A 25,457-nucleotide genomic window follows, 5' to 3' on the forward strand; every position below is an offset into this window, starting at 1 on the left:
ACATGTTATGTTTAATACAAAGAGACAGAAATACCTCTACAACTTACACACTATTATAATAAACCACTCAACAACTAAAGATCAGAAATAAGAAAGACCAAAAGCATAATAACAGTGATCCATGTGAAAGTATCACACATGGGGATGTCTTTTGATGCCTAGATAATCATATATTGCACAAGAAAGTATAACACATGGGGATGTCTTTTGATGCCTAGATAATCATATATTGCAGAACAACTGATATCATATATGCAGTGAGTCCCATATTCATTCATGGAAAAATTCATATACAACCAAAAAAAAGCAAATTTCATGTGTTGATATCCTAAGATTCCATGGAGATACACATAGGCAAGGCGAAAAAGGACATTCTCATACTGTAGTTTCACTTGATGACTATCAAATAAGATAGATATCACTTTAACAATTACAACATACACAAATAAGACCAGAAATGACATCAAACTTATCATTTGGTTTATATAAAATGAACCATTAGGACCTACCAAATCAAATTCATAGCTCTCCCCACTTGCCCTTAGAATGGAATTGAAGGTGTCCACAGATAAGGTCAAACCCGACTGAAACATTTGCTCAACTAAACTCAGAGCTTCATGCACCTGCAAACAAAAACAAATATGCCCATCACTTGAAGTGTTGAAGCTAAAAGTAGAAGGGAAAAAAATAGATTCCCTCAGGGCACTACAACATCTCAGGAAAAAATAATCTCATCTCCAAAAACTTTTTGTTGAAGAGTAACTAAACAGTGGTTTTTCTTTTAATTTGTAGTAAGGAATAGTATACAGGTTGTATTTGTGCCTACCACCCCAACAATATTAGGTCAGCCTCCACTACCCCAAATTTCCTTTCCCCCATCTTTCTAGCAAGTTACAAGCTAGAAATTAACCCCCCCCCTGCCGCATCAAAGAAACAACCCCCCAGTATAATAGGATTCTAGTAGCTCCTTGCCCAGATAAAACATCTTATAAGGCTCCATTTGGTTTGTGGATGGGAAGGGAAAATCTGGAATATTCCTCCCTTCCCATGTTTGGTTTGTTGGGTGTCATGAGATGGGATGGCAAAAGTTGGGAATATAGATCACAATTCTTGAGATGTGGAGTCCCACCATTTTGGTGGGAAACAAGTGGGGATGTAGGAGGAAAATTATTTAACAAAAACAAGCACATTCCTTGTAGTATTTTTAAGAGTTAATACTTGACCCATGACCCATAAATAAGTTATTAATTATTTAAAGACATAATAATAAAATAATTTAATTAAAAAATTAATAAATAACTTAAAATAAACAAATATGAATCAATAAATTATTTAATAACTAATTTTTTTAGAATAAAAAATTAACATAATAATTGTTGAGGATTTAATCAGTTTTGTGTAGATTTAACGGTTAATTTTTTATATGTTAATTGTTATAAAGGAAGTGGGGACCACAGCATTTATGTTAGGTCCTTTATTGATTGTTTCCTAAGTCTTTTATGTGTTTTTAGATGCTTCCGCCCTATAAGGGCATATTAGTCATTGCACTCCACTTTATATTTTTAATATAAATACTAGTGAAGGGGGCAGCCAGAATTAAGCTCTCTTTTTCTTTCTCAAATTTCTTCCTCTTCTTCTTCTCCCTCTCCTCTTCTTCAAGAAAATATCTTTTCTTTTACAGATTTTTTAATTCAGCAGATTTCTACTATAATTAGGTCATAAATATTAATAAAATAAAATATTAATAATAAAATATAAAGTAATAAAAATTAAAATATTAATTAATTTTAGTAATTAATTAGAAAATAATAATTAACAACAAAATACTACATCATAAAAATATCACTAAATAATTAAGAACTAATAACAAAATATTTAATAATTAATTAATTTACTAATGAATTAAATCATTAAATAATTATTTAATAGTTTAATTAAAAATAATTTATCAATGAAAAATAATTTGATAATTTATGAATAACTAATATTAAAATATTAAAATTATTAATTAATTCATGGGTATTAATAAAACATAATATTAATAATAACTTATAAACTAATCAAATGTAAAATATTAATTAATTAAAATAACCAATTAAATAACTATGAATTTTAAATAATTAATATCTAATTAATAATAAAATACTAAATAATAAATAGTAGTATTAATTAACTAAAAATTAACAAAAAATAGTTAATAATTAATTAACTAAGTAATTAATAAATAAATAAATAAATAAGGATTTTATTGTTAATCTAATTAATGATTCAATAAAAATAATTAATAGTAAAAATAAAATCATTAATTAATTCAGAGTAAAAATTAATAAAATATATTTTAAAATACTAATTATTAATTAATTAGATAATTATCAATATTAATTAATTATAAGATTATTTGATTAAAATATTAATAATTAAAAATAGTACAATATAAAATAATAAAAATATTACTGAAGTGGATTTTCCCACTATTTTCCCTTTTGCAACCAAACAATGGAACATGAAAATTTTCCACCCATTTTCCCTTTCCCATCCCACCAAAATCTTCCCACAAACAAAACGCAGCCCAAATATTCAAGAGAAAGAGGAAATAAGAAAAAGCTTGAGAAAGGTTCCTGAAGCTTTAGGGGGAGAATTTTGGTATGAGAAAGGAGGCCCAGAAGAGTTTGGTGGGGTGGAAGTTTGACCTATGCCTAGTATCTGTGTCGGTGGTGTTGCGGTTGCTGTGCAAGAGTGGTGTAATTTCTTGTTTTCTCTCCCTGCTTTTTGCTGTTCTAGGTGGTTAGAAGTAGTTTGTGGTTTGGGGGGTGTCATCTTAACACCTGCCGTTAGGCTGTATTCAGTTCTTTTTTCCCTTCATAAAATTTTTCTTGTTACTTGTCAAGAAACCCTGAGATTGCCAAGTCCTCTTTTGTCTTCTAAATGGATCTTTTTTGGATCAGCAAGAAATTTTATTAATTTGTGAATGAAGTTATGTACAACAGATTAGATACTCACCCACCTAAATGTACAAATAGTTAATAAACCAATGCCCAAATAAAGAGTTACAACAATGCCCAAAACAGCTATTGGCTATAAACTCCCTGTTTTTCTAACTACCACATACCCTATTTGCAGTGCGTCTTACCCAACTGAAGGGGGTATTCAACTCCTTTGACAGGCTTTCTATTTCCCTAGAGCATGCCTGTAGATTCAAGGCACATGACAATACTGCCTGTACAGGAGATAACTAGAGTCCCTTCTACTTCCAGGTGCTGGAAGATAGATTGCTTACAAACCTTAAACCTTGCAACAAATCCATCAGTTCTGCTTTCAGTGAATCTCCATCCCCTATAGGTCCCAAATACAAAACCATAAGCCTGCTTAAAGAATCTCTAGAACCACCTCCAATACCTGCCATTCCCAGATTTCCCATGGAACTCCCATCAAAATTTGGCCTTATTTTATTACTTGCTGGGGGTTTCCATTCCATGATCACCCTAAGCTTTTCTTTAGAGAACTGTGCCACTTCATTCCACGCACTTATTATATCAGTCACTGAAAATCGAAAATTCCCAGTGTCTTCTAATTGGATCTTTTGCTATCCTCCTTTTCTTAGCACTACAAAAAACCCTTATATCCAACAAGTTTGAAGAATAAATGTATTACTTGCAATAGATTTAATTCTTAGATAATAAGACTGATCATACCTTGCATGAATCACAGCAATACATAATGAGCTTCTCATATGATGTGGATGAAGGTGTTACTTTGAGCATCTCATGCAAGTCCCTGAACTTCAAAGCAATGTCCTCAACCTTCAAAATTGAATAGTCAGCACACAAGGAGATCATAACAAAAAAAATAATTAAAGGCACATACAATGGATAGAATAACCTTGCATTAGGAAGAAAAGAACAAATGACTGCATAGTAAGCTTCAAATACCATGAAAATGCTTAAAATACAGATCAAAAGGAAACAGTAACTTATTGAAAAAAAAAAAGAACTCTTGTTAACAAGAGAGAAGGAGAGAGATAAGATAGCCTCATACTGACAACATTACTTGTGTATTACGTTTCTGGTTAAAAATGATTACCTAACCCTAGCAAAAAGAGAAATAAAAAATTATGGAAGAACCAAGATGCTGAAATCCAATCACTCAGAATGCAATTATTGTTCTTATTACAATTCTGGCTGGTAATTTGCCACAGAATCTCAGCACTGAAAGCCTGAAACATTTTTCAATGGTTCAAAAGTGCATAACCTTAGAAGTGAAGACACCAATATTGACATAATTGATGAAGAAAGTGCAGAGGCAAAGAAAGATACCATGGAAGAACAAACCAAATTTCTTCACATTCTTGAACTAGTGGTAATTCCAAAGTTCTAGGTGATGTATGTATTGATATTTTTGAGTCTTTCAAATTATTTTCCAGCTTGTTGGTGTATAAGGAATGGGAATAATTTTCTTGAAGGCTCATAGTGGTTTGAAGAGTCGTATTAGAGAGAATTAGATTTTAAAAAAGTTAATGGCATGTTATTACTAATCATTAAATTTTATTGGTCATGAAATAAAAAATGAATTACATATAAGCATCTCTTTTTTTACACTAGCATCTGTGACCTAAACCTTTCTATTAATGCTTACATTTCTTACTCTTATTACTGACGCCAAATGATGAACCTACAATTTATCTATATTTTATGAGGTTTTTGCATGAAATTTTATGATGGTTTAATTAGATTTTGCCCTATTTTAGCTTGATTGCAAGAAAGATTTCAGGGGGAGCCAAATCAACAAAAAGAAGGCAAAAGCAAGAAAAGAAAGCCCAAAATTTATCAAGTTCAGCCCGGCCCAGCCATGAAAGCAAGAGAATTTCATTCGGCCCAAGAAGAGCAAGTGAAACTCTTTGGAAAATCCAAGGGAAGAAGCCTAGCAAGAAGGAAATTTCGGCCCAGCCCATTTTTAGCCCAAATAACAGCCTAGAGTGTAGCCCACTTGAGCTCAAAAGCAAGCTAAGTTGTAGCCCAAAGGGAGCTAGGGGCGGCAACTCCTAGAAGTTTCTTGAAGAGAAGGAGGGAGCACTCTAGAAGGTTCATGAGGGGTGTAATACACCCCATTCTAGAGGCTTCAAGAAGGGGCAAGAGCCCCTTTGAAAAACTATATAAGGAGGCCTCTAGGAGGGGAGAAAGGTGTTCAATTGCTTGAGAGGAAGGCTCTCCCACTCTTAGAGGTTCGGCCACCTTGAGAGAAGAGAAGAGAAGAAGGCTAGGCGCAAGGAAGAAGAAGAAGAAGGGCTAAAGGAAGTTCAAGACAAGCAAGCTAGAAGAAGAAGGTGAGTTCGAATTGAGAGTTTGTGATTCAAAGATCTTCTGTAATAAATCATTTGTAGTTTCATTCTCTTTTGATTTGAATTCAGTTTCTTAGTTATATGTTCTTTCTTCTTTCTCCTTGTTTCCATTCTTCCTTGATGTATTTCAGCTTGTAAAATTTCAGTTCAGCAATCTAATTCTTTTTTATTCATTCAAATGGTCATGCATTGTATTTGAAGTTTCTTGAATAAGGGTGTGATTGTAGATTAATTCGGCCAACTAACCTTCAAAACTCAGATCTGAATTCTCAGATCTGAGATTGCAAGATCTGAATTGCTTGAAAGAGAATTCAGATCTGCAATTTTCAGATTGGGCGAATTAATCTACAGCTTGGAATTCCTAGAGTGCTTGAGAGAGACTCTAGGAATTCAGATCTACTATTCAAGAACTGAATTGAGTGCAAAGTTAGAGATAACTTGCACAATTCAGTTGGTGATCAATTCAGATTTGAATTGATGCCTTAGAAGTGTTTGAAGAAATGCATGCATGGGGATTAGATTCTTGCTAGAGATAGAAGAACCGTCACTCATGCATAGGATGAACATGCACTTGAGAGAGGCTGTTCATGACCTTGGGGTTTCACCAAACCAAGGCTCAATCATGATTCATTCGAATGATCCAAATTGATAGATTGCTGAATTCTGAGATTGACATTTACTGCTTACTCTTCTAACCTGAATTGAAGGCAATTGGGCCAATGATTTAGATAGATTTTAATTTAGGATTTCTTAGCTTTCATTAGAGTTTTGATTTATTTGTTGATCAGATAAGAAGTGCTCAATTTAGTATTGGTAATTGTTTCCTAAATCCTCGTGGGAACGATACTTCACTCACTACTTTATTACTTGAACGGCTAGTGCACTTGCTAGTGTCACAATGAGCCACACATCACCAAAAACATTGGTTCCTATGTGCCTTTTGCATCAGCCAAGCAGTATGCTGAGCTTTGAAACTAAGAGAAGTCCCCAGCTCCTTTCTAAGCTTCTTATCTCCTGTATTATGTTTCAGTACTGCCAAGTGCCAAGATCCTTGACTATTGGTCCTTAACAAGATCAGAACCACACCAGTAACCCCTTCCATCAAATTTCTTACTCTTCTTTTTTTTTCTTCTTTATGTATATATATTATTTAAAATATTTGATAATTGATGTTTTATATATTAAATAGAGATTTGTAGGAAATTAAAGATTTTAAGCCAATGGCTGGTCTCCTAGATCTTACCAAATTCTAATCTAGCATTTAATGAAATATAGAAATCAGTGTTTTAAAAGGCGTGGGAGGTGTATGCCTGGAGGCGCCCAAAACGCTCTAAGGCGTACGCCTCAGGTGCTAGAGGCGTACGCCTCATGCACATCTTATATAAAAAGACAGAAAAAAAAAAAAGAAGAAGAAAAAAGAAAGGAAATGAAAGGAAAAGAAAGGGAAGGGAAAGAAAAAGAAAGAGAAGAAAAATAGAAAAGAAAAGGAAAGAAAAAGAAAGAAAAGAAATGGGAAGGGAAGGGAAGGGAAGAAAAGACAAGACCCCCCCTTCAACTAATGTTATGCATCTCTGTCCTTCTTAATATAAAAGTTTTTTATTAAAAATTAAAAAAAAAATGAGATGCCCCCTTCCTCTTCATCCTCCTCCTAACCCCCCTCCTTTTAAGGAGGCTTATGCCTCCTTGTGTTCGGGAGGCTTACGCCTCTTGCGTTTTGAACTATGCCTCATGCCTCTAGGTAGTGGAATGCCTCACGTCACAGCTCCACGTTTTAAAACATTGATAGAAATTACTAAACCCTAATCTTCTTAACTCTCTCTCTCTCTCTCTCTCTCACCAATTTCACAAAACCACCGCCCAATCTCTCCCTCACAAAAAAAAAAAAAGTAAAAACCCACTGTAGTACTGCACCTTACAGAGATGGAGCCCCATATAGATGGAGCCCTTATAGAGATGTTTAAAGTTGTTTTGTGGATATTACATGACAATGAATGTTTATTTTTTGATAGATATTATAGGTTCTAGGTTGATTTTTGGTTGATAGAAGAATTGGTTTGTTAAAATTATCATTTTTAGCATACTAATGACCAATTGAAACTTATAAATTACAAGGTATAATTATTTAATTTCTTTTACGTTAGAAGCTTTTAACTTTTTTTTATCAATAACTATGCTAAAAACTTTTATCTTGATATTAAGTTTAAAGTTTCTTGCATGTTACTATAGTCTCCACGACAATAAGTGAAAAAAAAAGTATAATTGTTAAATTTTGGAACTGAAATACAATAATTAGGCCCGGAATCTTGGCCCGGCCCAACCCGGGCCCATGTAGAGCCAGGCCTGGGCTTATATTTTTAGGCCCATAATGCGGGTCGGGCCGGGCCCGAGCCTAGCCTAAGCCCATTGTTATGAAGGCAAAGCCCAGCCCAGCCCGGCCCATGATCACCCCTAGTTGGAAGTTTTTGTTGAAAATTATTTCTGAATAGAATCAACACTAATGATCTTCTTCAAAGAAAGAGACCCAAGACTTGTTTATCCCCTCATAGGTGTATTCTTTGTAAAGCTGATTGGGAGACTGGTTTTCACCTTTTGATTTCTTGCCAGGTTGCCAAAACTTTTAGGAAATGGGCCTTTCTCTTCAGGCTTGGATAGAACCCCCCTGTAGATGCAGAGCCTTTTTTTGTTCTTTTTTCAGGTGGCATTTGAAAAGGGGCAGAACTATGTGGAGATGCCTAAGGGCTGCAGTGTGCTGGTCAGTTTGGGGAGAAAGGAATTCAAGACTTTTCTCTGGAAGAGAGAGAAGTGTTGAAATTTTGATAGAGCTGATTCACATCAGGGTAGTTCAGTGGCTGAAATCATAGGACCTATTCACAGATTTTACTATGGATGATCTGCTAAGGAATTGGATAGAGATTACTAGCAGTTCCCAGGTCAAAACGGGTCTAAGCTTGTCTTGGACCCCTCCCCCCACTGGATTTATAAAGCTGAACTTTGATGGTAATAGTAGAGGGAATCCTGGGCAGTCAGGCATAGGGGGTGTATCTAGGGATGAGAATGGGACTGTTTTATCTCAGTTCTCAGGCCCAATCAGGAGCGGTGGTTCTTTCAGGGCTGAGATCTTTGCAGTTTTGGAAGGTGCCCAAAGAGCAAAGGGAACATTAGAAGGCTTGCAATTGAAGGGGATTCAGAGGTGGTGGTAGGGTGGCTGCATACAACAACAAAATGAGAAAATTCAGATGGCTGGTTAAGGACATGGAAATAAAGTTCAGCTGGGTGAAGAGATCTGCTAATTCGTTTGCTGATGGGTTAGCTAAGCTAGGGGTGGAGGTGGACAGGGAATCTATATTTTGGGCTCAGTTGTAATTCTGGTTCTCTCATTGTGGGGGTTCATGCCTCTGCTTTCCTTAGTTTTAATGCAATTAAAAGTTAATTCTGGCCAATTTCCTAATTGGAATTGGAGTTAAGAAAGGAATATCCAAGCCCTTTTATTGACCCGATAAATAAAGTCATAGTAATTAAAAGTTAGAAGAGTTTATTTGATGAACAGAAGTTTCATTAAGTGAATTCTAGTTGTAGCCAGGTCTCTCTCTCTCCACTCATTTCTGCCTCTAAATAATCTATCTACTGCTGTATGTACTGACAGAAAGATTTCTACTATTTTTTCTTAATTCTAAAGTGCTTTCTACCAATCAAAAAATTAAAAAAAGAAAATGTTCCTCACTGGAATCTAGATTCTTAGTCATTCTTTTGTGGAAAGCAAGTTGTATACTTGCTTTTCTGCCCATATTCATCATCTTTAATCACCCAAATCGCTTTTCTTCACCTATGAAGAGCACCACCAGACACGAAAGTTGTAGGACCCCTACCTATTTGCTGTAAATTGATGATGCCACATGAGATCTCCAATTAACAAATTACGGTACAAAAAACACCAAGTAATACTAAGAATAAGTGATAAGGGTAATTAGGGGTAATTAAAACAAATGCAAAGTTGTGAAGCTCAATTCAATGGTCCCTCCCTTGGGTATTCTTTCAGTCTTTTGTTTTTTCCTTCTTGTGGTGTAGTGACCCTTCCATTCATAAGGCTTGTTTTCCTTGTATTTGGCTCTTCTGATCATTAACCATGTAAAGATATTTGCATCTTCTGGGCTTCCCTATTTTTGCAAAATAGTAATATTTGATTTAGAAGAAAAACAGTCCTTGAGAGTGTGGGACTGTTTAGAATAGATGCAGAAATCAAAAGAAATCGAAAAGAACAGCAAAAAATACTTATTCTATGGAATAGAAGGTGAAGAAGGAGATGGTGGCAATAAGGGTTTAGAGTATGAGAGTTTCGAACCCTTCCTCTCTCTCTAACACCCTAACACTATTTTATTAAGTTAAATTTGAATAATTACAAGGAGGCCCTTAGTTGGGCAAGAAATTACAAAGAACATAACATAGAAAGGATGGGCCCAGAATAAGGCCCATTATAGAAAGGAACATAAACAGTAAGAAAGGATAAACAGCCTATGGGCCATTCGGCCCATCTTCTCTACACTCTCCCTCAAGCTGAGCATAGATGTCAATCATGCCAAGCTTGCCAGTATCATGCTGAAGTTTTGCCTTGGGAATGCCCTTGGTGAGAAAATCTGCTAACTGTCATTCAGATGTGATGAAAAGAAGACATACTTCACCCGAAGAGACTCTTTCTCGAATAAAGTGTCTATCGACTTCAATATGCTTAGTTCTATCATGTTGCACTGGGTTGTGAGCAATGTTGATGGCGGCCCGATTATCACAGTACAACATCATTGGCTTGTCATGCTCAACCCCTAGGTCCTCCATCAATGATTTTAGCCACAATAGTTCAGAAACTCCATGTGCCATGGCCCTGTATTCTGCTTCTACTGAAGATCGAGCAACAACCAATTGTTTCTTACTTCTCCAAGAAACAACATTACCAGACACCAAGCTGCAATACCCAGAAATAGATCTTCTGTCATCAATGTTTCCAGCCCAGTCAGCATCAGTATAGGCTTCAAGTTTCATATGACCATGCTTGGCAAACAGAATTCCCTTTCCTAGAGAGCCCTTCAAATAACATAGGATTCGCTCTGCTGCCATATGAGTGTCTCGAGGAGCATGCATGAATTGGCTAATGCAACTAACAGCATATGCAATATCTGGCCAAGTCATGCATAGGTACAGAAGTTTCCCAAGAAGTATCTGAAAGACTCTTTTGTCTTCTAACAATGTTCCATCTGAAGCAGAGAGTTAATGACTCATATCAATAGGAGTAGCAACTGGTCTAGCACCCATCTTCCCAGTTTTAGAGATCAAGTCAAGAACATACTTCCTTTGGGAGATAAGAATCTCATCCTTGGATCTAGCAACTTCTATGCCAAGGAAGTATCTAAATTCCCCCAAATCTTTAATCTCAAACTCTGTATGGAGGAAATATTTGAGATCATGAATTCCTGAAACATCATTACCAGTCACAACAATATCATCTACATACACAATGAGGTATACTGCCAGAGGTCCACTCCTCTTTACAAAAAGAGTATGATCAGACTGTGTCTGTACATAGCCAAAGTTAACAAGTGTTGTTCTAAATCTCTCAAACCATGCTCTAGGGGACTATTTTAGTCCATAAAGAGATTTCTTCAGCCTGCATACATTTCCTTTCATATCTGTTCCATACATCCCTAGAGGAAGAGACATATAAACCTCCTCATGTAATTCACCATTCAGAAATGCATTCTTTACATCCAATTGATAAAGGGGCCAGCCAGAGTGAGCAGCTAGAGATAGAAGAACCCTCACAGATGTCATCTTGGCAACAAGTGCAAAGGTCTCCAGATAATCAATCCCATATGTTTGTATATAGCCTTTTGCAACCAGCCTGGCCTTGTACCTCTCAATGGTGTCATCAGCCTGATATTTGATGGTAAAGACCCACTTGCAACCAACTGGATTCTTACCTTCAGGCAAATCAACCACTTCCCAAGTGTCATTCTTGTGTAGGGCATCAATTTCAGATCTCATAGCATCCCTCCATTCTAGAATATTAAGAGCTTCTGACACAGACCTGGGAATAGGGTTAAAGGCAACAGAAGAGAGATAGGCCAAGTATGAAGGGGAAAGCAGACTTTAAGAAAGGTGTTTGGAAATGCAATGTGCAGTACACTTCCGTTTTCTTTTCCTAACAGCAATGGGAATATCAAGGTCAAGGAAAGATGGCTCCAAGGGGGCTGAAACAGTACTTGTTGTCTCATCTGTGACTGGAAGTGCATGAGGCTCATGCGTTGTAAGGGAAACAACCTGCTCATTTCTGGATCTTTGCCTTTGATACACCTTGGGATTGAGGATAGGACGAAGAGGTAAAGGATGAAGAACATTGGGACAGGGAGAATGGAACTATTGATCCTTCCTTTATTCATTTGAAAGAGAAGCAAACTCATCAAAAGACTCCACCGGGACAGGAAGAAGAAGAGCAAACACCTGTGACAAATCCTCCCCCTGTGGACAATGTCCTTCCAGAGAGGAACCATAAAAGGGAGAAAGCTCATCAAAGGTGACATCCATTGAGACATATCGAGTGCAAGTTTTTAGATCAAAACAACGGTAACCCTTCTGTTTTGGGGAATAACCAAGGAAGATACACTTGTGGGCTTTTGGTTCAAATTTATGCCTTTGGACACTTTGAACATATACATAACAGGTGCAGCCAAAGACACGAAGAGGAATAGGAAAAAGGTCCTTGTCCGGATGAAGGAGATTGAAGGGAGACTTGAACCCTAAAACCCTGGATTGCATACGGTTTATAAGGTAGGTAGCAGTGAGAACAGTATCACCCCAAAACCTTGTAGGAACATGTGAAGCAAACAAAATACTTCTTGCAACTTCAACGATATGCCTATTTTTTCTTTCGGCAACTCCATTCTGTTCTGGGGTCCTAACACAAGAACTTTGATGAATAACCCCCATGTCAGAGAGATAGCAGGATAAGTTCTTCTCAAAATATTCTTTTGCATTGTCAGATGTAAAAATTTTAATCCTGGTATCAAACTGGGTTAGAACAAATGCATGGAATTGTCTTACAAGTCTGGGAACTTCATCACGGGATTTCATCAGGAATATCCAAGTGAACCGAGAAAAATCATCAATAAACAAGATAAAATATTTGTAGCCACCCATAGAGGGTAAGTGGTAAGGCCCCCCACACATCAGAGTGCACAATATTAAAAGGAAAAGAAAATCTTTTATTGCTCAAAGGATAAATGTTTCTACAATGCTTTGACAACTCACAAGATTCACAATGAAGACTGGACAAACTAATTCCCTTAAATAGTTTAGGGAATAAATGACTCAAAGCAGAAAAAGAAAGATGACCCAAACGAATATGACACAACATAATTCGACTAATAGACTCTGAAGAAACATACTCAAAAGCAACATTCCCAGGATGATCAGGGCATTGTCCCGGAGTATCAAGCAGGTATATTTCGTTCGCCTCATGGCCACTCCCAATCACCTTCTAAGACTCCAGATCCTGAAAAACACAGTAGGAAGGAAAGAAGGTTACACAATAGTTTAATGACTTGGTTAGACTACTTACAGATAACAAATTTGTATTTAGTCTAAGTACATGAAGGGCAGAAGGTAGGAACAAGGAATCTGTAGCCTTGATGGTTCCCTTGCCAAAAATAGGGGCAAGAGAACCATCGGCTAAGGTGATTTTATCACGTCCAGGAAGCAAATCATATGAAACAAACAAGGTAGAAAGGTTGGTCATATGATCAGAAGCACCTAAATCAATAATCCAATGGATCTTAAGATTACCTGAAGTGGTTGCATGATTGGTAGAAGCCCTTATACCTGAATGAGCAAATGCAGAAGAAGCTGAATTTCCTAAAGGGTTGGAAGAAGAAGTCACACCCTCTAGATGATTGATCATCTTCCCAAATTTTTCATATTCTGATTTCATGGCTGCCAACTGTGCACAAGCAGACATCTCTTCAGTATAGTACTTGTCACTATCTGGACCAATAGCCACATTTGCACTCCCTGTCCTTTTACTATCATACATTTTCTGAAACCGAATGGGAACAAGATCAGGATGTAATTTCCAGCGCTTGTCTTTGGTGTGCTTTGGCTTCTTGCAATATTCACATAAAACATCTTTCTTCCCAGAGCCACTAGAAGTCCATGCAACTCCTTTGGGTTTAACCCCCAAATTCGCAAAGTGATCACTAATACCAGCCCCTTGAACCTAGACAATCCTTCTGCTCTCTTCACTGCTCACCAATGCATATACTTGTGACAATGAGACACTCTCCTTGGATAAAATATTATGTTTTGTGACATCATATCCTAGGTTTAGTCCGGTTAAGAACTCAAACACCCTGTTTCTTTCAACCAGTTTCTTGTAGGTCTCTGCATCATTGGTGGTGTCCCAAGTTACAGATTCTATTAGGTCTATTTCTTGCCATAGAGACTTCAGGGTTGAGAAATATACAGCTAAAGGTTTCTCCCCCTGCCTTAAATTCTTCACATCACTTCTCAATTTATAGGCTCTAGCCACATTTAGTTTTTGGGAATAGGTTTATGCAACACTGTCCCAGATCTCCTTTGCTGAATTCATCCATAGATAGTGTTGGTTAATCTGTGGATGCATTGAGTTCACAAGCCTCCCAATAACAGTGTAATTCTCTTGCATCCACTTCTCATAGGATGGATCATCCTCTAGGAGAGCCTTCTTGCTCTCGAAGATAAAGCCCCACTTTCCTCTATTACATATATAAATCTTTATCGATTGTGACCATGCCAGATAATTAGTTCCATCTAGCTTGACTGTAGTCACAGTCAATAAAGAATCAACTAGAGTCCCCTGAACTTGTCCAAATTCAGCAACATTCTTGTTTTCAATCTCTGAGGAGTCCATCATGTATACACTTCAAATAGGATTTCAGCCGACTTCTACAAGTGTACTGAATGAGGATGGAGCAAGGACTATGTTAAACCAGCCTCAAAACAGCAATAGACAAAGCTAAACTACACCCGGAAGCTGTGAGAACCAAGTCTGAAGCAGCACCTTGTTGTCTACACGAGACACTAAACAGCTTGGTTTGGCCCTTAAGAAGTAATTAGAAAACCTCCAAGCACCGTGCACCCAGTCGAAGCTCCTTTTCTAATCAGAAATTCTAGGTACTCACCAAAAAATACCCCAAAAAGAGCAAAGACCAGTCTGTATTGATGAAGAGGCCTTTTTACAAACATAGTGTGGGCAGCAGAGAAGACCCCAATGTCAAAGGTGAGAAACACCTCAGGAACAGTCCGTACAGGGCCCAAAAAAACGACCAAATAGAAGCAACAACACGCAGCACTGAATCCAAAGATGTTTCGGCAGTTTGACAGTCCAGAAAAGGAATGAAAACAACCCAGAAATCTCTGGGTTAACCAGATTAAAAACAGCCAAATAGCTGTACAGTTTTCACAAAAACTTCAGACACTTCAACAGTCCAAAAACAGAAAAATAACCCAGAAATAACTGAGCACAACTTACAATCTCTGACTTAAGCTCCAAATCAGAAACCGAACTGTTCTTTTTCTCTGATTCTTCCTGGTCACCGAACCACTCTCCAAGAGATTTGAGTCTTGGGCACCCTCCAATGACCTCCAAGAATCAGGCGACACAAGCTGAAGCTTCCAGCCCTAGAACACTCTCATGTAGTCGGCTGGACTACACCCACATGAGAGCCCAAGCCAAGTTCAGGCCTGCTCTGATACCAAGAAGAAAAACAGTCCTTGAGAGTGTGGGACTGTTTAGAGTAGATGCAGAAATCAAAAGAAATCGAAAAGAACAGCAAAAAATACTTATTCTATGGAGTAGAAGGTGAAGAAGGAGATGGTGGCAATAAGGGTTTAGAGTATGAGAGTTTCGAACCCTTACTCTTTCTCTAACACCCTAAAACTATTTTATTAAGTTAAATTTGAATAATTACAAGGAGGCCCTTAGTTGGGCAAGAAATTACAAAGAACATAACATAGAAAGGATGGGCCCAAAATAAGGCCCATTAAACAATAAGAAAGGATAAACAGCCTATGGGCCATTTGGCCCATCTTCTCTACAGATCTTTTATAAAGTGAAATGGTGGAACAAGATTCACGTAGCCAACCCCAAAGAGTTGGAATGAGGCTTAGTTGAGTTGAGCTGAGCAATACTTAATCTCTTACCGTTTAAAAAAACAGTTACTGATTCAAAGGAGAGCTGGAGACTTTTTTTTTTTTTTGGTAGAAAGGGGAGCTGGAGACAAAAGTCCAGATTATCTTGGTTAAAAGCATGCAACAAAAATACAGCCTTTTTTCAATCCTTGCTAGTTCAAGGAGAAATTTTATTTCAAGAATTCAGGTGGGGGGGAGATGGTAGAAAACTGGAGTGAAATTCAGGATAAGGTGGTTGGTTATTACAAGAGGTTATGCACCTCTAGAGTTTGGAGCTTGGTGTCCCTAGGGGAGATGATTCCTAAGAAGTTGAGCAATGCTTCTGCATTGTGGATTGAAAATGAATTTGGGATGGAGGAGATCAAAGAAGCCTTAAGAGATTTGAATGGAGATGAAGCCCCAGGTCCATATGGATTTAACTTTGCTTTTATCAAGGCAAGCTGGAGTGTGATGGAAAGAGATTTTGATTTTTTGTTTAAGGAATTTCATAGAGAGAGAATCTTGGAGAAGATGGTGAATGCTACTTTCATCTCTTTGATTCCAAAAAAGGAGGGAGCGGTGAATGCTCCTTTCATCACTTTGATTAGTAGCCCATATGGCTAAAGTTGTAACAAAAAGATTGAGGAAAGTTCAGCATGAGGTTGTCAGGGAATCCCAAATGGTGTTTGTGGAAGGGAGGCAGATTTTGGATGGAGTCTTAGTGGCAAGTGAATGTATTGATTCCAGATTAAGGAGTGGTAAACCAGGTCTGGTATGTAAGATTGATATAGAGAAAGCCTACGATCATGTGGAGTGGGGTATTGTAGAAGAAATTCAAAGGTTGATGGGCTTCGATGAAAAATGGAGATCTTGGATGTATGCATGTATGTCTACTGTCTCCTTCTCTATTCTGCTAAATGGCATATCCTCAGAGTTCTTTCAAGCATCCAGGGGGTTGAGACAAGGAGATCCAATAACTCCTATGATTTTTGTCTTGGTTATGGAGATGCTGAACCTTCTCTTAATGAGAAGGGATGGTCCTTGTATATCTCATATATCTTTTTGTCCACTGGCAGAAGCATTACACAATATTCTATTTTAACTCACCAGATCATTTGCATCACTGACTACCAAGACCGTCAATAGGACAGTACCGCCCACAACACGCGTTACGTAAGAAGATATACATCATATCAGGTAGGTCTAAAAGAGGCCTCACTTTGAGGAAGGAATGAAACATCAATCAACAATAATGAGAAAATAGTTCTTTTTCGAAGTCTCGGTCTAATAGATAGTGTGGGGACGAAGGACTGCAACTTCATTTCATCAAAATAACAGATGCCTGCTGCCTAGTGCTTCCCTATGTTGGTTAGATCGCCCATCCTTTTCTAGCCTCTTGGCCAATCTGTATGATGCATCACATTTCACTTTCCTGAGTCGCATTCCCCTCTCTTTTTCAATGACTACTCTGGAAAAGGAAAGATCACTACTAAGCAAGCAGAGGAGCGAAGAAAGAAGTAACCCTTGATAGTTACATCGATGCGCGAAAGCTGTTGCAGCAAGAAAGCTGGATGCACTAATGCACTATGTCTTTCGCACTAGCAACAAGCGCAGATGATACTTTGATTTTTCTGGATTTCAGCTCTGAAAGTTAACCTTTCAAAGAGTGCTGACTGGAGTTGGAACTATTGATAAAGAAGTTCTGCTGGATTGTGACAATGCTTTTGAATGCAGAATTGGTGAGCTCCCCTTTACTTACCTGGGTTTGCCAACCGAATGATGAATTCTCTTCAAAACAAGGGGCTGAAAAGCGATGGAAGAATTCTGGTTTGATTACTGGTGCTCACATACAATGTTAACAGTATGGTTACACTGGTTTCAGCCCTAGGTTTGAATAAAAATAAAAGGAAAAAGAGAGAAAGAAGTAGAGAAAGAGGAGAAAAGTAGGAGAGCAAATGAAAGAAAGATCTAAGCTTGAGAGAGAAAATCACACACCTCTCAGCCAACCAGATTTATTTATAGGTTTGTGAAAGTTATACAAAGACAGTTATGCCCCTAATTAAGTATGGGACAAACTACTAAACTGAAACAAAATAGACAAAACACCTTTTAATAAACCAGCCTACGATGACTAAAATATCCCTGACTGCCGACTCCAATAGGGATAAGCAATAATTAGGTCTCCTCTTCTGTAGCAAGTCGCATGTTAATCTTTCCATGATAAACCTCCCAACTCTATGAGCTTTTAGGAGAAATATCGTGTACTGTTCCAATTCTCAGAGCTTTTCGTAATAATTAGGTCACCTCTTCTGTAAAAGTTTGTTTTCTTCTGTACTGTTTCAAAGCTCCATTTGTGGAGAAATATCTTGTACTCTCTGGCCTGCTACTCACATTGGTGAGTAGTTTGGTGTTTCCTTTTAATGAAATTCATTCAGTTATTTATCAAAAAAAACAGAGAAAAACAGTTCAGTTTCAAACATAGAAGCAATGATAGCAGCCACTTTGAAACTGCATTAGAATCTCTTAAAGTTCAGGTCAATGGCATAAAAAACAAAATTGAAGAGAAATTGAAAGATCAAGACAATGCTTTGAAAATCGTAATCGTATTGTAAATCGTAGAGAAAGTTGAATCAAATTGAATCATGAATCATATCATAAACCGTAGGATTATTTCTATTTTTTCAAACTTGTCAAAAAATTAAATATAGATATACTAAAAATTTAAAAGGCTAAATATATATAGGAAATTGACTTTACCCTATTTTTAATCTATATCTACCATATATGTACCTAAAACAATAGAATTTACCACTTATACAATAGAAGCCTAAGATGATATAATCAAGTTTGACTTGAAAATCAATCGAATCTACATACACTGGCCCTTGAACTTACATATGATAGAAAATAAACTCAATTTCTAGTCTTGAATAATGTAAATAAATCATTTTCTAGTAAGGGCTTTAAAAAAAGTCTCCCATGGCAAAATAAACATAAACAAAGAAAAACAAAGTAAAGAATTTTTGTAAAAAAAAGGATTCAGACATAAGATTCGAATCAAAAGCCTTGGGATTCATGATTCAAATCGTAAATGGTAAGATTTTGACAACATTTTCAAGAGAGATGAATTGAAGGAGAGGAAGACTAGAGCAGGAAGAGAGAGGCTCTGAATACCAATGCTTACATCAATTTTAGCCTGTTGGCAGGAAGTAGTTGGTACAAATGGGGCATGAAAAACAAGCAAAGCTGATATGAAGGTGGCTACACGTTAATGGAGTTAGAACAAAGAGAATTAAGGACAAGAAAGGTTAGTTGAAATGATCTCAATGAGGTAATCTTTCATCAGGTGAAATGTGCATTGTAATAATGAAATGACCTTCCAAGATTTTGCAAGTTAACATTGACTGCTACTGCCTCACAAGTTCAAGAAGACAGAAATGTTTCCATTTACTGAGACTGTCAAAATCTGGTTTCCTATCACCATAAAAGACATATTACCAAATTTTCTCTCAAATAAAGACTCATCCAAGTCAAAATCTGGTTCCCCATCGCCTTAAAAGGTATATTCTCCATATGTTGGTACCTTTTCTGGTAATTTGAGTAAATCACTGAAATTCAGCCGTTAATTCAACCATATTAGCTATACCAAGTATTAGATATTGCTATAGACATGATTGAAGTTTAGGTATGTCCAAGCAAGATCCTATGAAAAGGCTAAAACTGATGATGATCATGTACAACTGCCAATCAAAAAATAATCATCATGCACCGCATCATCTTTTGTTTTCACTTGTTGACAATTCAAATGTATATTTAGAAGGCGAAATGGTAACTTGAGCAGTAGATGCTATTAATTGATTCAGTTTTGATTAATTGCAGGTGCCAAATAAAAAGAAAGAAAAGAAAACGAGAAAGGTCTATTACCAAGTAAACCGAACATATCTAAGTTGGACATAATGCTTTAAACCCACAGCAGTAGCCTTGAGGGCATTACCAACATTTTCATGAGAAGTTGCTCACCACTAAATTTGGTATGCTAGTAGCATAGTAACAGATGAACAGTGAGACATTTTCTGCTCCAAATTCTGCACTACCAAAGTAACCACATCATCATTTACAGAGCATGGACATTTTTCTGTAATTAAATAATATGCATTGAGAATTAGAAAAAAGAAATGGAAGAAGCCTTCTAAAAGAATTTGATGTCACAATTCAATCAGTTCCGACTCTTGTGTTTCATTTTTAAAGTACTTTATCAAGTCAGAACACCACTGATCAGATCTAAAGTTGTTTTTGGCGACATTTGAACTCTTAGGTTGTTTTAGTACTTATTCTTCCCTTTTTTGTTCTTGGTCAGTTTTCATTCACCTTTTTTTCAATAATTGTGCTTTTTTATCAATAAATATAACTTTCGTTAGGATTAAATCAAAATTAATTGTACAATTAGCATTGGAGATAAGCTATTTTATCTCCAAATACCACAAAATTTACAGCTGAGCACAAACATTTGATCTCTCCCTACCCTTTGTTTTGCCGAGGAATCAGCCATGCTGTTAGATGTCCCTTGCACACCCTGAACTTTTACATCCATGTCCCTTTCACCCATTTTAACTTCTTTAATTCATTTTTTGTACACTCAAAAGGTATTCTCTCCATTCCTCAGCCATTTTATCGCCAATTGTAAGTCTCCTTCAATAATCAGCTTATGCACATTAAGCTCCTTTGCTCTGTAAACTCCCTCCATTAATGACATTATTTCTGCCTTCAACGAATCTCCAACGTCAATAGATAGCTGTGAAATTCTATTAATAAAATATCAATAACAAGAGAATACAAGAATGTCATGCATCCCAAACAGAGGCACAAGGTGCACCCTCTCACACACAGAAAATTGCAACTTAGCACAATAAAAATGATCCCTATTCACCCCTTTCTTAGCTAGAGAATTCACCATCCCATTGACCGATCTTCATTCCCATTGGATCCCTACAATCATTGTCGGCAAATTAAGAAAGATAGGATTTGATTGAATAAGAGATTTGAATAAATTTAGGAAAGATTAGATTTGAATAAATTTAGGAAAGTCATATCCAAGGATTAAGGAAAAGATTTAGTCAATCCCTGATTGAGAGAGATTCTAGGGGTTTGTCTTTCCTATCTTTTCTTATTTAAGTTGTATGCTCAATATGTTTTCATTATCAATAAAGAAAATCTTCTTTTCTCCCTCTATATTTCGCAACATGGTATCAGAGCTTTAGGGTTCGATCATGAATTTTAAGGCCGCCATGGTTGGCTCAGGTTCAGCATCTTCAAATGCTACCAGTGGTGTGACGTCTTTGGAGGGAGGTATTCAGTCAGCGGCTATTTCTCTTTCTGAGAATTCCCTTCAAATTACCATTCACAAATTGAATGGAAAAAATTATCTTGAGTGGTCTCAATCCGTGCGGTTGGTGATCAACGGCAAAGGGAAACTCGGCTATTTGAATGGCGAAGTGAAACCGCCAGCCACTGATGATCCAAAGTACAGGCAATGGCGTTCTGAAAATTCGATGGTTACCGCCCGGTTGATCAACTCTATGGATCCGATGGTTGGAAAACCATTCATGTTTCTGCCGACAGCTCGCAATGTGTGGGAAGCTGTTAGGGAAACCGATTCAGATTTGGACAATCATTCACAATTGTTCGAACTGAATACCCAAATGTGGAAGATGCAGCAAGGTGAACGTGAAGTAACAGCTTATTATAATGAGATGATGGTTGTTTGGCAGGAGTTGGATTTATTTGAAGAAGAAGAATGGGAAAGTCCGAGTGACAGTGCACGGTACAAAAAGAAGATAGAAAGAGGCCGGGTTTTTGTCTTCTTGGCTGGTTTGAACAAAGAACTCGATGAGGTTCGGGGACGTATCTTAGGACGAAAGCCCTTGCCTACTATAAGAGAGGTTTTTTCAGAAGTGCGTAGAGAAGAAGCACGGCGGCAAGTGATGTTGAAGAATGTTAGTGAAACAAAAACAGAGAATGAAGGGTCCGCTCTTGCGGCCCGAAGTGCAGACTTAGACGGAGATAAACGAGGAGGAAAGTAGAGGCCTTGGTGTGATCATTGTAGAAAGCCATGGCATACTCGGGAAACCTGCTGGAAGCTGCACGGGAAACCGGCGGGTTGGAAGAAAAAATCAGGCAGTGACAAGTCAGGGGGAGATGTCCACGCCTTCAAGTAAGCAACTCGGATCCAGGGCAGCAATCATCCTCAGAGTCTCTTCCTTTCACAAAGGAACAAATAGAGCACTTATATAAAATGTTTCAATCTCAATCATTAAGAAATTCTAACCCATCCTGTTCTCTAGTTCAGTTAGGTAATTCTTTCACTACAGCCATTGCTTGTACCAAATCTAATGGCTCCCAAATACTAGATTCAGGTGCCACTGATCATATGACTGGCACTTGGCAATTGTTTTCTTCATATACACCCTGTGCAGGGAATCAAAAGGTTAAGATTGCAGATGGTTCCTTTGCTATTGTTGCTGGGAAAGGAACTGTATCTATTTCTCCTTCTCTAAATGATGAGACTGAAAAGAACCCTATTTTTGTCCCCTAATTTTCATCTTTTTTTCATTATTTTAACACTTAAATGCACACATTACTCTTGTATTTCGATTCAGGGTAATAAAGAAGGCAATTGGAAAGAAACATGCCAATTCGGGTGATTTTGCATAGTTTCGGCGATAGTCAGTGATCTGGGCCTAACTCACAATTCCGGACTCCAAATTGGGCAATTCAAGAAGCATTAGAAAGAAGAACGAAAGGCCCACAACTTTTATGTTTTGGGCATTGACTGGTTCAGTCCGCATCGAGTACGAAACCGGGCCCGAAGTCGGAGCAACGTCGCAGCTAGGCCCATTTAACAACTGAAGCCCAACTCGCAGAAGAACCTGGAAGCAGCCCAAGTAGCAGAGAAGCCCAACTCATATACAAGAGTCTAGAGTCCTAATTCGAATGTAATCTCCCAAGAGGGAGAGAGTCTTATTAGATCTAAACTTTGAATGTAATCCTATAAGGATAAGAAGGTTGGGGATTAGATAAGAGATAGGATAGGATTAGTTCAAAGAAGATAAGATCAAGACTCCCTAAAGATAAGATGATCTCCTAGAAGGAGTTGGAAAACAACCCTCTCCTTTGGCTATATAAAGAGGGGGGCGAACCAACTCTAGCATCACTCATTCCAAGATCCAAGAGATCATCAAGAGGCCAAGAAGCTCAAGAAGGTAGTTCGGCTATGGAGAAGAAAAGCATGGAGATTGCGCAGATCATGAGTAGCTAAGCTTCTTTTTCTGGTTCAAGGGGGGAGGTTCGATTGTATCATTGTGAGGTTCTGTAGTTACTTTATTTTCTTGCTTTCTAATTCAAGTATTCATTGATTCTTGTGCATATTTTTATTGGACATTGATGTTAATTAGTTTGACAAACTGAATTAATGTTGATCTTCCTATTGCTATCCATGATTTCGATGATCCGTAATTGTCACGAATAATGGTACAAGTAGCAATTAGGTTGATATCTTTTTGGGTCAATTGTTCGTGACAGCCTTTGACCAAGGTTTTAACATGGTTCAACCTAAAGGAATCGATGGAACAAAATTTAGTAATTGCAGCTATCTCAATTATTGTTATTTTGGTTTAACTGTTTTCACAAATCTTAATGCTATCATTGTTTAACATGGAACGCTATCGTACCCAGTTGAGTGGTGATAAGTGTTGATCGAATGCTGGGTTTGGTCAACTGAATTAGGAAAACACAAGGTTTATTATGGCTATCCTAATAAATCTAAGGTTAAATGCTTGAATTGCAAGAATGTTGAAATGTACCTAGGATCGATGGCCAATCGATTCAACCCAAACCCTTGAACCAGAATTCGGTAAGACTGATTTTCTCTTGTTTGTTTAGTTTGTTATTCATTTAATTTTAGTTATTAAATTTTCCCACACAATTACTTTATTCATTTGGCTAAGAGATTACTGATTTGCTCCCTGTGGGATTCGACCTAGTACCACTTTTACTACAAATATTTTATTGTTGGACTAGTACTAATTTTGAGGGCTTCGACAAACCCGTCACTAAACCTCAAAGATGTTCTACATGTTCCTAACCTATCATACTATCTCTCATCAGTTAGAAAACTAACCCTTGATCATAATTGTCGAGTTAATTTTTTGTCTTCTTGTTGTGAATTTCAGGATTTAACCTCGGGGAAGATGATTGGGGGTGCTAAACAAGATGGTGGTCTCTACCTCCTTAATAAAGGATCAACCTTTGGAAGGCAAGACCGACAGACTTGTTTCAGCTCTATCTCTGTTTCTAGTGACAGTGAAGTTTTGCTATGGCATTATCGATTAGGACATCCTAGCTTTCAATATTTAAAGCATTTATTTCCCAAGTTATTCATGAATAAAAATCATTCAGTTTTCTTGTGTGAATCTTGTTAATTAGCAAAACATCATCGTGTTGTTTTCCAATGATTCACAGTGATGTTTGGGGCCCTTCTAGAGTAACAACTCTTTCTAGAAAACGTTGGTTCATTACTTTTATTGATGATCATACTAGGGTCACTTGGGTTTTCCTTTTAAAAGAGAAATTTAATGTTAAAACTGTGTTCAAAAGTTTCTATAACATGGTTCAAACACAATTTCAGACTCAGATTAAAATTTTTCAAAGTGATAATGGAAAGGAATTTTTTAACAATGTGTTAGGGAATTTTTTTTGCTGAGAAAGGAATTGTACACCAAAGTTCATATAATAATACACCTCAACAAAATGGGGTGGCTGAAAGGAAAAACAAATATCTCCTTGAAGTTGTTAGAGCCCTAAGTTTTCAAACTAAGGTTCATAAGTATCTTTGGAGAAAAGTCGTTTTAACGGCCACTTATTTGATTCACAGACTGCCTACACGAATTTTGGATTTTAAAACATTCGTGTGGCCTTTGTTCATAACCATGATCATAAACGTTAAAAACTTGATCCAAAAGCACATAAATGTATTTTTGTAGGCTATCCCACTAATCAGAGAGGTTACAAATGCTTTGATCCAGTTTTGAAAAAGATGTTTGTGACTATGGATGTCACATTCTTTGAAGAAACCTCGTACTATGGCAACTCTCATCTTCAGGGGGAGAGCAACACTAGTGAAGATGGTTTTTTATATGGTTATGATTTAATGTTTGAATTTGTCCATAATGATGTTCCTCACAACCAATCACCAAAAGAAAGTGAGGCAAAAAATACAAAATTAGTGGAAACAAATGAATTAAATATTGAAAATGAACAACCTTTAGTGATGCCACCTCAAAATGAAAAAACTGAAACAACAGAGATGCGTGCAAAACAGTATAAAGCCCTTATATATTCAAGGGAATATCTACCACAGAAAAGGAGAGGCACTATTCCGCAGCATCAACAAGAATCTGATCTAAGGTTGGATCATGAAATTCATGATAATTCTCCAAAAATCCCTGAAAATATTCCTCCAGGTAATTCTAATTCTTCCAGTCAGCTTGATCTTCTCATTGCTCTTAGGAAAGGTGTTAGGTCTTGTACAAAACGTCCTCTGTCAAATTTTGTATCTTACAAAAATATTTCACCTTCATATTGTGCCTTTATTTCACAAGTGTCTAGTGTTATCCATTCCTAACAGTATCCAGGAGGCTCTAAATGTTCCTGAGTGGAAAGAAATTGTTTTTGAGGAGATGAGAGCTTTGGAAAAGAATGCTACTTGGGAGAAAGTGGATCTACCGGATGGAAAGACAGTTGTTGGTTGTAAATGGGTGTTCACTCTTAAGTACAACTCAGATGGATCCTTGGAGAGATACAAGGCTTGCCTAGTAGCTAAAGGCTTTACTCAGACATATGGAGTGGACTACTCTAAGACCTTTTCTCCAGTGGCGAA

General features: G+C 37.1%; 1 protein-coding gene across 1 annotated transcript in view; it reads right to left on the reverse strand.

Moving 5' to 3' along the window:
- The window catches only part of LOC148878139 (pentatricopeptide repeat-containing protein At4g21880, mitochondrial-like), a 66,604-nt gene that overhangs the window by 29,235 nt on the left and 11,912 nt on the right, over positions 1–25,457 (reverse strand). The window contains exons 5-7 of the mRNA XM_088971868.1: positions 19,544–19,608; positions 3,693–3,800; positions 510–623 (exon numbers count right to left, since the gene is read on the reverse strand). Coding sequence (XP_088827994.1) covers positions 510–623; positions 3,693–3,800; positions 19,544–19,608 — 287 coding nt within the window. The remainder of the gene's footprint in view (positions 1–509; positions 624–3,692; positions 3,801–19,543; positions 19,609–25,457) is intronic.

This window comes from Nelumbo lutea, chromosome 1, assembly GCF_056320005.1.
Source record: "Nelumbo lutea isolate HS-2025 chromosome 1, American lotus-T2T, whole genome shotgun sequence".
Taxonomy (NCBI): Eukaryota; Viridiplantae; Streptophyta; class Magnoliopsida; order Proteales; family Nelumbonaceae; genus Nelumbo; species Nelumbo lutea.